The sequence below is a fragment of the Sorghum bicolor genome, chromosome 6, assembly GCF_000003195.3.
Source record: "Sorghum bicolor cultivar BTx623 chromosome 6, Sorghum_bicolor_NCBIv3, whole genome shotgun sequence".
NCBI lineage: Eukaryota > Viridiplantae > Streptophyta > Magnoliopsida > Poales > Poaceae > Sorghum > Sorghum bicolor.
The window spans coordinates 4906014-4918946 of NC_012875.2; the positions used below are offsets into that span (position 1 = coordinate 4906014).

At 42.0% G+C, this 12933-nt stretch overlaps 1 protein-coding gene across 1 annotated transcript; it reads right to left on the reverse strand.

Annotated features, from left to right (window-relative positions):
- LOC8083438 (putative inorganic phosphate transporter 1-13) lies at positions 450-2241 on the reverse strand. The gene is made up of 2 exons (XM_002447472.2): positions 1627-2241; positions 450-1499 (listed from the first exon to the last, which is right to left on the reverse strand). The coding sequence occupies exons 1-2, from the start codon at positions 2212-2214 to the stop codon at positions 450-452; spliced, it is 1638 nt and encodes a 545-aa protein (XP_002447517.1). The 5' UTR covers positions 2215-2241.

Genomic DNA, 12933 nt, shown 5'->3' on the forward strand with positions numbered 1-12933 from the left:
ATGTGTTTTACATGTCAATGATGTGTTCACATCAGAGACCTAATATAAGTGTTGTGTTTTCCCAGGTCTCTAATGACTGTTTATCTAGGTATCTAATATGTGATTCTAGCATAGTGTAATTTGATCTTTGTATAACATTATCAAAGTTATTTGTAAAGTTTGACCGACATAAAAACCAACTACTCCAAATTTCGTGGTCCTTGCTATATTTTGAGCCTAATGACTGGTTGACAATAGACATTAATAGCATGTGCACAAAATTTTGAGGCCGTAGACAATTAATTTAACTTGAACACCATATAATATATTATAGTATTGAACAACTCGATACCGTACATTTTAGAGTGTACATAATATATAAGCATGATATACCCTAGGGCAAAGTTTTCTAATGCAGTGATATGTTGCACTATCTATTGATAACATTGAAAAAATTTGATATATACGAGTCAATGCTCATCAAAATCAACACTGTGGATGAACTCTCCCCCATTAATTTGTGGTGATTCGAAGGGAAGCTCCTCATCCCGATCATCTATCTCACCGGTGATGTCCTCAAGTGACATGCCTTTAGATTCCGGTAATGCTAGGGTGAACATGACTCCAACTAGGTTACAACCAGCTAGCATGAGTAGTGAGTTCTGAATGCTTATTGGACACCGGAGGAACCAAAGCACGCCAAAAATTGCACCAATCTTCCCTCCAGCGCCAGATATGCCATGACATGTTGACCGTAACCGCGTCGGGAATATCTCCGTGGGAAGGATGAACGTGGTAGAGTTTGGTCCAAAGTTGGCGAAGAAGAAAACCAATGCGTACAAGAAGGCGAAGCCAATTTTCGTGCTTTTATTGTTCTTCCAAAAATTGTAAGGCCCAGCCAGGCAAAGCATCAATATAGTCATCATAGTGAATCCCACAATCTGTATCCTGGTGCGTCCGAGTTTGTCAATGAAGATGACTGTGAACAAGTACCCAGGGAGAGTGCCAGCGAGTACGATAATCGCCTGAGTACGTGCAATAGCGTATGTATGCTCAAGTGGCCCCTCGACATCTTCAAACCAACCGATGTCACTGAAGAATTCTTTCATGAACAGGTTGAGAGAGTAGAAGACGATGTCGAGAAGTAACCAGCACATGGTGGTGCTGAGCAGCTCACGGCCATAACGTTGGACGAATTCCATAGAGAAGAGTCCAAATTCATCTTGTATGGCAAGGGCGTCCATCTCTTCTTTTCCTAATGGGATGTCGATCTCGAGAACAGAGGTCATGTCTGATGCAGCCTGCTTTAGGTTCTTCGCAATCAACGCGGTGTAGCGCGCTGTCTCGGGCATCTTCATGCGCCAGTAGTATGTGAGGAGGGCTGGAACGGCGCCCAGCATGAGAACGATGCGCCACACGTAGTCTGCCTGCCCATATGGATCTGTTTCATAGGCCCTGGTGCTTTTGAACCTAGCAGAAATGGCCAGCACCATAGTTCCAGCAGCAAGATTCCCTAGGCCCTGATGCGCAAAATTAAGTAAAGGCAGGAAAAACATATATATATATATATATATATATATATATATTGTAATTAAATTAATTATCCAATGGAATGTAATCACTAGCATGTGTGTGAATTCTGATCACCTGCATGGCGAAGACAGCAGCAATGAAGGCACCACGAGTCCTGCGGTTTGCGTACTCCGACATGATGGTGGCAGAGAGCGGGTAGTCGCCACCGACGCCGACGCCTAGCCAGAAACGGAAGAAGCAGAGCGTAGCTATCACGTCCTTGGACTTGCGGCTGAAGGAGAGGCCGGATGCGAGTGAGCAAATCACCATGAGCTTCAGCGTGACGCCGTAGATTCGTTTGCGTCCCATCCTGTCACCGAGCCAACCAAAGAAGATCTGCCCCAGCACGGTGCCCACAAGAGCAATGCCGTTCACGGCAACGGCAGCGTCTTCGGGGAGACTTCCCTTGCCCTTGCCGTCAGGGTAGTAGATGCGTCCGAGGAGGTCAGTGATGAGGGAGATGGAGAAGAGGTCGTAGGCGTCGGTGAAGAAGCCCATCCCGGCGATCACGATGGTGATGAAGTGGTACAACTGCGTCCTGGCGACGTCGAGCGCGTTGAGCACGGTGATCTGCTGCTTGCGCGCCCTCCGTGTCGTCGTGGTCTCGCCGCCGCTGCCCGTCGCCGACGACGATGTCACCACGTTGAGCATGCGGTAGAACATGGCGTTGCTGACGCCGCTCAGGTGGTGGTAGATTACGGAGACGTATCCTCATGCGTTGTGTCTCCTCCCAGGACATGTGGAGGCAGACTCGCCGGTGTAGGACATTGTGATGTGCGTTTCCAATGCGCATGGGAACTTCTTAAACTTGCCCTGTATTTGTAGGATAGCCCTATTACAGTTTGCCTCGATAGATACACGATCGATGATCGAACAAAATATTACCAGCATGCTGATGCATCCGGCAATGACAATGATCGGCAAGCTGACGTACGTGTAGATCAATTAAAGATAAACGATAATGCAGCTATTATTGGTACGCTTCTTCTCCTTGTATGTATGTTGGTTGCGCTATACACACATACTCCAGCTCAAATATCCGACAGAGCCAGCTGCGTAAGATCCAAATAAATTGGTTTCTCCGATTTGGAACAAGATACACCTGTTTGGATTTATATCTAAATTGGTATGAGTTGCTAAAATCCATGTAAGTTTCTCCGAAAAAAACAAAGCTACAACTTGCCGGATGCGTAGATTAAATTGGATGACCCTGCTATGACCAACGCTGGCAGGATCATGTGTTAATGTCATGTTTAATAATCCCTCTAGTCACAATTATACGTTGTTCAAGATCTTGACACTGTCTGAAAAAAATTGACTACTAAATTTTGTAATAAATTCTGAACACATATAACCAGTGACAAACTATTTTTTTAATATAAATCTACCTATCATTTTCAAATATTAAAACTCAATCCACAAAATAATTTCTTGAAATCTTAGACTTAAATTCATAACCATTTTGAGAAAAGTAATAATGTTGACTAAATAACTCATGATCCTTTTGGCACAACTAATGGCAAAATAAGCTGTAACTTAACTTCTCCAAGGCCTACAATGGCCCATTAGTAATACTCCATCCATCCCATAATAATAAAAAAAAGTCAAAGTTTTGTATGACACCATTTTTTTTTTGACGCAATGTATGACACCAAATTTAGTGCCTATCTATTATTGTTTGTTGGTTGCGCTATACAGACAACTCTAATATTCCACAGAGCCTCGTGCGTTACATCCAAATAAATTGGTTTCTCCGATTCAATGAACTGGATGGAAACAAGGTATACCCGTTGCATGCATATCAAAACCTGTATGACTTGCTAAAATTCATGTGAGACTCTCCGAAAGAACAAAGCTATAACTTGCTGAATGCGTAAATTAAATTGGATGGCCCTTCTAATTAAGACCAACACTTTTTCTCGCAAAAAAAAAATAATAAAAATAAATGCTGCCAGGATCATGCTGTTCAGGATCTTGGCACGGTATCAAAAACCAAAAAAAGTAGGCACACTAAATTATATTTGTATAAATCTGCTTTGTCATTTTCCTAAATCAAAACACAACCCAGAAAGTAATTTGTAATCCAAAAATTCAAGTGGGAGACATTCAATAAATCCATAACCTTTTGGAGAAAAACAGTGTTACCATAATATTTGATGGATCCTTTTGGCACATCACTGATGACATTTAAGTAACTTCTCCAACACATGACCAATTACTTGCATGCCGATAGAGTTGAGGACTACAACAACCCATCACTAAAACTTCCTCTGACCCAATATAACTTGTGGCTAGTTTTATTAAAAAGAGTGATGAGGACATGACCTCCATGCATACGACCATGCTTGGAGAATTACATGGAAGCCAAGAAGATTAGCAAGAGTGTCCAAATCAAGAAGTAGGCCCGAAGCTTATCTGGTTCGAGTCATCAAGGTGGAGGCCCAAATAAAGTTTTGAGTCCACCTCGGAATCCATGAGCAGGCCCAAGTAAAATCAATGTCCAAGGTGCATATAGACTCTGTTTTCGACGATTCAGATATGCTTGAAAAGCTAATTTGATAAACTAATCAATAGCTTTAGTTTTGCATCAAAACTCATCCGGAGTCAACAAAAATCGTTCAAATAAGTCAACATCTAGAATAGTGTTGCGACACCATCCTTTGGTCTGTTGGGCCGTATCGTCTTACAGCCCATTAGGGGGCCTGTGTAGTGGGGGTGGCATCCAGAGCTTTATAATTAGCAGCCGCCGCTCTCGTTAGGGTTTGGGTTTTATTGCATTCTTGTTTTCCTCGTGGAACATATATGATTTTGCTATAACTATACTGCCAAGGTCGCTTGCTTTGAACTATGGCCCTGTTCTTGATCTTGTTCGCCTACGGTGATTACTCATTTTGAAACTCACTCTCATTATCATAAGCCCTATATTTATTTACAATTTAAGACTGCGTTCATGCCGTTCTTGCTTGCATTCTCGATTTGATTGCAGGAAAGTCTTCTCAGCGAGGTAAATCACGTTCGCGTGGTTGATAACCAACGATGCAGTGGTGCAACGGTTACGGGGTCCGAATCAGTCTTGGTTCGAAGCCTAGATCGTGAACATCGAGTCTCCACCAATCGACGCTATCATACCTATCGAAAGATCGGGGCTTGTCTACATCATGACTTCTCCTAGCTCCTCCTACAAACCTATACAAATTATTACAAAATTACCAAAGCCATTTTTGCCAAATATTTTAGAAAACAGCTTCAACTTCACCAGAGAAACTGCTCTACATGAGGAGCGAGTTTGCTTGCTCTCCTTTGTACTCATCTTGTTAAATGTTTGTTTAGATGTTGTCTTATCTTCATACGCATACATACATGCACTGAAATCTTGGAGAATACTTGGTTTTTTCTTGCTACCATCGCTATATGTTTGGTAGAAGTATCTGGTTTTTTCTTGCTGCCTCCAGCTAAATGTTTGGTAGAAGTGCTTGCTTCTTCATTTTTAGGTTTAGCTAATTGTTGTAAAAGGTGCAAAAAATATGCCATGTTTCTGAAAATACCACCTTAACTGCTTTTTGCGTTGCACAACCTTGGTCAATATAAATTGTTTTAGGTTTGGTTTCCATTAAGTGCTTTCAGGAAGGTCTAAAAAATCACTTGGAGGACTCAAATATCTCACCATTCATGAGAGCAGCACAAAAAAACCACTATTCCTTAAACTTATTGAAAGCAACAAATTAAATACACTAAAATCCATTTTATCTTCCACTCTATGACCATCCTTTTCATAGACATATCTGCAAGATATAACCTTCCTATCATATCATACTTCATTTCGTTTGTGGTCCAACGTCAAAGCCCTTTTGACCTCCACAGATTTGAAGAGCTAAAATAATGGAGCCTTGTGCGAAGCAATTAATCTGATCTCATGTAGAAAAATAAATAATCATGGTGCTAAACACCTACTTTCTTCCATGTCAAATATGCAGATTTTATTTTCTTGCAGACAAAAGGCTTCCTTCAATCAGTTTCAACACACCTGATGAGGGCAAACGCAACCAAATCTAAACACGAGCAAATCTAAGTACAGAGGATGATCTAGCAGTGTAGAATGCTCCACTAGTTTCCCATATTAATGAAAACTGATCACAAGTTTTTAATGCTATTATTGAATCTCTAGATCTTAAGGAGATTACTATGACTGGCCGCCAATACACATGGACTGGCCCAGGGGATAATCCAACTTTTGAAAAGTTGGATAGAGTCCTAGTTACCACAGAAATGGAAATCATGTTTCCTTTAACCACAGTAGAACCAAGGGATGGTAATATTTCAGACCATACCCCCCTGGTTTTTAATACAGGTGCTTCGACCCACCAGGCCCACAATAGTCCTTTCAAATTTGAGAGAGGATGGTTGATAAGAGATGGATTTTATGATATGGTTGCAAATATTTGGCAATCTCCATGCTCTGGGTCAACTCCCCTTGAACGGTGGCAGTTTAAAATTCGTAGACTCCGCCAATATCTAAGGGGATGGGCAAAACACACAGCAGGGTCATATCACAAAGAAAAAAAAGACTTTGTTAGCTCTTTTAGAGAAAATTGATAAGAAAGCTGAGATCTCTCCTTTATCTGATCAAGAGATCAATCTGAAGCATTATCTAAAAGAGCGTTTGGTTAACCTTCTGAGAGAGGAGGAACTGAAATGGTACCAGAGAGCCAAAGTTAAAACCCTATTGGAAGGGGATGCTAACACTCGGTTCTTTCATTTAGTGGCCAACGGGAAACATCGCAAGCAGCATATCTATAAACTTGAGAATGATCAAGGTGCTGTGATAGGAGATTATAATCTCAAAAGACATATTACGACTTACTATAAAGAACTCTTTGGACAGCCGGAGAGTGTAGAGATTTCTCTTAGTGACGACCAAATCCTGGATATTCCGTAGGTATCTCCGGAGGAAAATGACATCCTCATTAGCCCCTTCACTGAATCTGAAGTGAGGGATGCGGTCTTCCAAATGGAGCATAATAAAGCTCCAGGACCAGATGGTTTTCCGGTGGAATTCTATCAGGTGTTTTGGGAAGTGATAAAGGATGATCTCCTTCCCTTATTCACTGAGCTGCATAGGGAGACTCTTGACCTATATAGTCTGAATTTTGTTATTATTACCTTAATCCCAAAAGTTAATAATGCCATAAAAATTCAGCAATACAGGCCAATTTGTGTTTTTAATGTGAGCTTTAAAATATTCACTAAAGTGGGCACAAATAGGCTTAATATGGTAGCTAAAACTGTAGTGAGACCAACACAAACTGCCTTTATGCCAGGCAGGAATATAATGGAGGGGGTCGTCATCTTACACGAAACCATCCATGAGCTGCACACTAAAAAGAGAGACGGTGTCATTTTCAAAATTGATTTTGAAAAGGCATACGACAAAGTGAAGTGGTCTTTTTTTACAACAAACGCTACGTATGAAAGGTTTCTCCCCCAAATGGTGTCGATGGGTAGAAACTATGGTCACAGGTGGGAGTGTGGGAATCAAAGTCAATGATGACATAGAGCCCTACTTCCAAACCAAACGTGGACTCAGACAGGGAGATCCAATGTCACCAATCTTATTCAACATCGTTGCAGATATGCTAGCTCTCCTTATTAACAGAGCAAAAGCCAACGGTCAGATAAGAGGTGTTATACCCCACCTTATAGATGATGGTCTGTCCATATTACAGTATGCAGATGACACCATTATCTTTATTGATCACAACCTCGAACAAGCACAGAATTTGAAACTGTTGTTTTGTGCTTTTGAACAGCTATCAAGGCTGGAGATCAATTTCCACAAGAGCGAAGTCTTCTGCTATGGAGCTGCTAAAGAGATGGAATCCTTTTATACTAGTCTCTTTGGATGCAATACTGGTGAATATCCCTTCCGATATCTTGGGATCCCTATGCATCATAGACAACTCCTTAATTCTAAATGGAGAAAAGTAGAAGATCGTTTCAAACAGAAACTCTCTTGCTGGAAAGCGAAGTACCTGTCTTATGGAGGAAGACTAGTACTGCTTAATTCAGTCCTAAGTAGCCTGCCTATGTTCATGATGTCTTTCTTTGAGATCCCCAAGGGAGTCTTAAAGAACCTAGATCATTATAGATCAAGGTTCTTTTGGCAAGGATCTTCTGATAAACATAAATATCGCCTTGCCAAATGGGACATCCTGTGCTGCCCTAAGGATCAAGGAGGATTAGGTATCCTAAATTTACAATTGCAAAACAAGTGCCTCCTAGCCAAATGGCTGGTCAATCTATTGAATACAGAAGGTATATGGCAAACTATTTTAAGGAATAAATACCTAAACTCCAAAAGCCTATCCCAGGTGACAGCTAAGCCCCATGACTCCCATTTTTGGAGAGGCCTCATGCGTATTAAAGATGAGGTGTTGGCAAAAGGTTCTATTCATATTAAAGATGGAACCACAGCTAGGTTTTGGGATGATACATGGGTAGGGGCTAAGTCTCTGAAAGCTAGTTATCCATCTTTATATAACATAGTGAGAGATCCTCACGCCACAGTCTGAAAAGTTATGAGTACGAACTCTCTGAACATATCTTTTAGGAGGGCCTTGGTGGATAATAAACTTACAGAATCGCTTAGTCTAGTGGCAAAGATATCCCATGTTAAATTGGTGGATGGTTCAGATTATTTCAGATAGAGTTTAACCAGATCAGGGTTATTCTCTATTCGTTCCTTGTATCTCAATCTTATAGATACACATACACCCTTTCGGCATAGGAAGATCTGGAAGATAAAGGTACCTCTAAAAATTAAAATTTTTCATTGGTTCCTACAAAGGGGTGTCGTCCTAACCAAAGACAACCTTGCTAGAAAAAATTGCAAAGGGAGTCAGAAGTGCATTTGCTGTAATGGGAATGAAACTATTCAACATTTATTCCTAGACTGTCCCTTTACCAAAATGATTTGGAGGCTTATCTTCTTTGCTACTAGTTTGACCCAACCTAGATCAATCAGCCACATGTTTGGTACTTGGCTATCTAACCAAAATAAAAAGATTACAGATCTGATTTGGGTGGGGGTGGCTTGCTTTGGGCTATCTGGAGATGCCGCACTGATTATGTTTTTAATAAAATGAAAACTAACTCTATTATGCAGGTAATTTTCAGGGGAGCGTACTGGTTATTCCTTTGGGCTCAGCTGCAGCATGATGAGACAGCCAAGGACGTGCTCTCGAAGATAAGTAAGAAATTAGAAATAATTGCTTTAGAGTTATCCAATAAAGGATGGAAACATTTATATTATTTAAACTAGCGTCCCGGTCCATGTATAGGACTTTGGCTCTCTTTGTTTATCTCATTTAAAACACTGTAATACTGGGCTGTGTACATCCTCGGATGTAGAGACCGGATTTTATATCCTTTATGTAAAAAAAAGCAGTCACAGCAGACGATTGCTGCCTCTCGGCTCCACCCTTCCTGCCAAAACAAGTAGTGGCTGTGCTAAAATACTGAGGGAAGAGACACTGCTACGTTTTATGCCTAAACAGGCCGTGCTGTTGGATTGACGCTGTGACGCAGCATGTGGAGGAGGTGGAGTGCCTAAACTGAGTTGGTCCATTGGATGGCAGTGGACGTACGGTAGACGTCCTATGACTGCCAAGTGAAGTCGAGGAGCCCGACATCAGGCGATCTGATTCCCTCTCTTATTTGTGTTATTTTGAGAGTAGGTTAGGGTGACAAAGGGGACGAGAGGGAGAGGCTCTTCTTCTAAAGCCTTTTGCCATCTTAGCTTTGATTAGTGCCAAGAGTGGCCTGTAATCATACATCCTCATGTAATCCATGATCATTTTGTTATCATCTTGTTATTTTACTTATCTCCTAAGTCAGAAATTTGCCTTCTTTGGGATTTTCGGAGCTATTTTTGGTGATTTTTTTCGTTCTTTGGAGTTGGCTGTGATTTGGAGCAAATTTCTTAATACAAATTAGTGTTAGGATATGTGTGAACATGGTTAGGGTGATCGTCTAGCAAATTACTCACATGAGCACTGCAAATTTGAAATTTCCCCTAATATTCCCATTTTTTGATAGGGTTTCATGATTTTCAGAAAATCGCGATAAAGGTTCAATCTTTACAGAAAGTTATGGTTGTGATTGCTTTCCCATGATGATGTGATTGTGCGCTTCAATCTACTCATCAATCAAATTTGACTTGGCTTATTTTCATAATGTTCAGAGTAGTTCGGCTTGCACTATGGATCCGTTAGCAGCGCAGGGATACTTGGGAAAGGGGAACAAGAAGAACAGGAAGGATTCGGAGGGCAGCATTGTAGTATTAGGATTTGGTTCAAGTTCTTCGATAACAATTTCACGGGGGCTCCGTCCCCATTTATCCGGCACACAGGCGGTGGCCGGCACCAGAAGAATTAGCGGGCTGGGCCGTATTTGCCGTGTTACTCCGTATATGGGTTGGGCTTACTTCCCAACCTTCCTGATCATGGCTCCTGATAATCGTGTGCAGAATGTTGCGTTGCTATTTTAATTTGGCTTCAGCTCAGAGAAGGAGCAGGAGCAGGACTGCAGGAGCGCTCCATTTTCAGTTATCTTGAGCCAGGGTGCAGCTTCTATTGTTAGGCATAGCTTGTTTCTGCTGCTCCATTCATCTTTCTGCAGTTACGGTTTCAACATGAATTTTCAGTTCAGCTGGTTGCCTTCTTGTCCGCTCTCCTTGTTTCTCTGATGGTGTTGCAGCAGGTTTAACGTACCAGCAGCAGATCGGCTCCAGTTTTCAGGGAAACAGCACAGCAAGAAAAGCAAAAGAGTTCAGGGCTTCAGTTCTATTCAGCATGTCAGCATTACCGCATTAGTACTGCAGCATGTGAACAGGTAATAAATAAGTAGGTAAGCAGCAGATCGGCGTTAGTCATTAGTTACTCTCTTGAACATCAGTTTATCCCACTCCTACTATATAACTATCTTTAGAGGAGACCATTTTAAATGTTCAGAGATGGACGACGTTAATCGATCGGCCATTTGCACAGGTGTGCGTGCTCCCGTCTTTGTAAATCGATTAGCATAGGCGGGGAACTTAATAAGATGCCTGCCTCTGTGTTCTCTTTGCCAAGGCGGCACAAAAGGGCTGAGAATAAGAGAGGTGACCGCATCACGCACTTTGCAAACGGAGCCGGCCAGGCCAAAGCAGGGAAACGCGAACCTCAGTTTTGTTTCGTGGGATGCTGGCTCCACTGTGCTTTAAGCACCATATTCAGCCAAAGCTCATGCGTGGCAAACAAAACAAGCCCAGTTGCATCGCCTAGCTAGGGCTGTCCCTAGCTAACGTCCACGCAAACAAACACACACTATATCTATGACGTATAGGGTGCCATGCCTCACGTGGGCCATGACATGACATGTGGCATTGCGTCGTCCAGTCTCTTCATGCCTATCCGTGGTTGTTCGTCAAAGGTCCGGATGTGGATCTTGGGTAGCTCGTGCACTCAAAACATTGGACACAAGCGATTTATCCTGGTTCAGCCTTTTTATGTTAGGAATGGCCAATTGAGGGTTTTTACAATAGAGGAATCAAGCTAGAGATTTGTAGAGGATTACACGGTGCTATGCTACCAGGTCAGTTCGGTTGATCGGTCTATTGATCTTCCTATCATCATCTTATTCTAGAGGATCCCATGCCTCTCTCCTCTTATATACTGAGGAGGGCATGGTGGTACAAATCAGGGGTTTTGTCTAGGGTTTCATGCTTGGTGCTTTTGGTACCTTCATCTTGGCGTCACTGGGCCCTTCTTTGTTATGTAGGTGGTGGGCCGATAATTTCACAACCACTCCCTAACTTCTTTGTTGCAGTCTGACGCTTGACCATTAGGTTTTGTCTGCCGTCATGGAGCCTTCGTTGAGTAAGCCTTCTACAAGCTTCCTTACACACAAGGATCCTCTCCTGCCAGAGGAACTGACGAGCGGGCCCCAAAAAACCCTAACTTCGTGGGCTTGGGCAAGTCCTTTGTCCTGATGCTTAACACCCCAAATATGACCCTGCCAAGGGAGTGGCCGATAATGTGCTTCTATGCCTCTCAAGCTTTGAGCTATCTACTTGTCTTCTCTCAGGGCGTTTTTGGGTCTCGAGCAAAAGTAGGGATGGCCACTATGGCTGAGGCAGGTCGGGGTTCCCCTTCGGTCATGAATCCACGTGTTTTGGTCGAGCCGTCGAGCTCCAAGCGATGGCGGTTGTTGCTATCTTAGGCTTACCCCATGCATGATATCGGAGGCCTCCTCGGGAAGAGCCATTTACGGGTTGCTCAGCCATCCCTTTCTGCCAGACAGTGCGTGCTACCACACCCGATGGGTTTAGCCCCCAAGCCCTGGCTCATTCAGAGAGTCAACAAGGGGGTTAGCCTGACTCTCGCGTCCTTAACTCAGGCTTATCATATCCCTATGTTGGGCGCTCTTGGCACTATCCTTCTTTATGAAAAAGAAATATGAGTAAAGTCCATCACCGGTCCCTAAACTTGTTTGGGTGTGTCATCCCGGTCCTTAAACTCACAAAACGATTGTTTAGGTACCTAAACTTGTTCGGCTGTGTCAACCTAGTCCCTAAACTTAGAAATCTCCCATATAGGTCATCAAACTTGTTCAGTTGTGTCATCCCAGTCCCTAAACTTGTTTTTAAGTCTCATCCAGATCAAAGCAGGGTGAATCTAAAAACTCTATATAGGAAAATAATTAATAACTTTTTCATATGAACTCAAATGAAGATAAACTTTATATCAAATTTGTAGTAAGCAATGCGATCTACAACTTTGTAGTTGAAAAGTTTTTAAATTGAAATCTTTTGGGGTCCCAAAATATTTTTTGAAAGTTTTTAGATCTAGAAATTTAAAATGACTTTAAATATTAAACGACTTTAAATAAAAAACATTTCAACTATAAAGTTGTAGAACGCATTAAGGGCTACAACTTTGATATAAAGTTTGTCTTCATTCGAGTACATATGAAAAAGTTATGAATTATTTTTAATATAGAGTTTTTAGATCACTTTGTTTTGATCCAGATGAGACTTAAAATCAAGTTTAGGGACCCGGATGACACAACTGAACAAATTTGAGGACTTAAACGGGTGATTTTTAAGTTTAGGGACCTAAATGACACAACTAAACAAGTTTAGGGACTGAGATGATACAGACGAACAAGTTCGAGGACCTAAATGGTCGATTTGCAAGTTTAGGGACCGGGATGACACATTAATATAAGTTTAGGGACCGGTGGTGGACTTTACTCAAGAAATATTATTGCAGCTTGCTAGAGTTCAAACAACGAAGCTTGAAGCGGGCTCCTGTTGTGTCGTGCTGCTGTGGTAGGTGTCCTCTT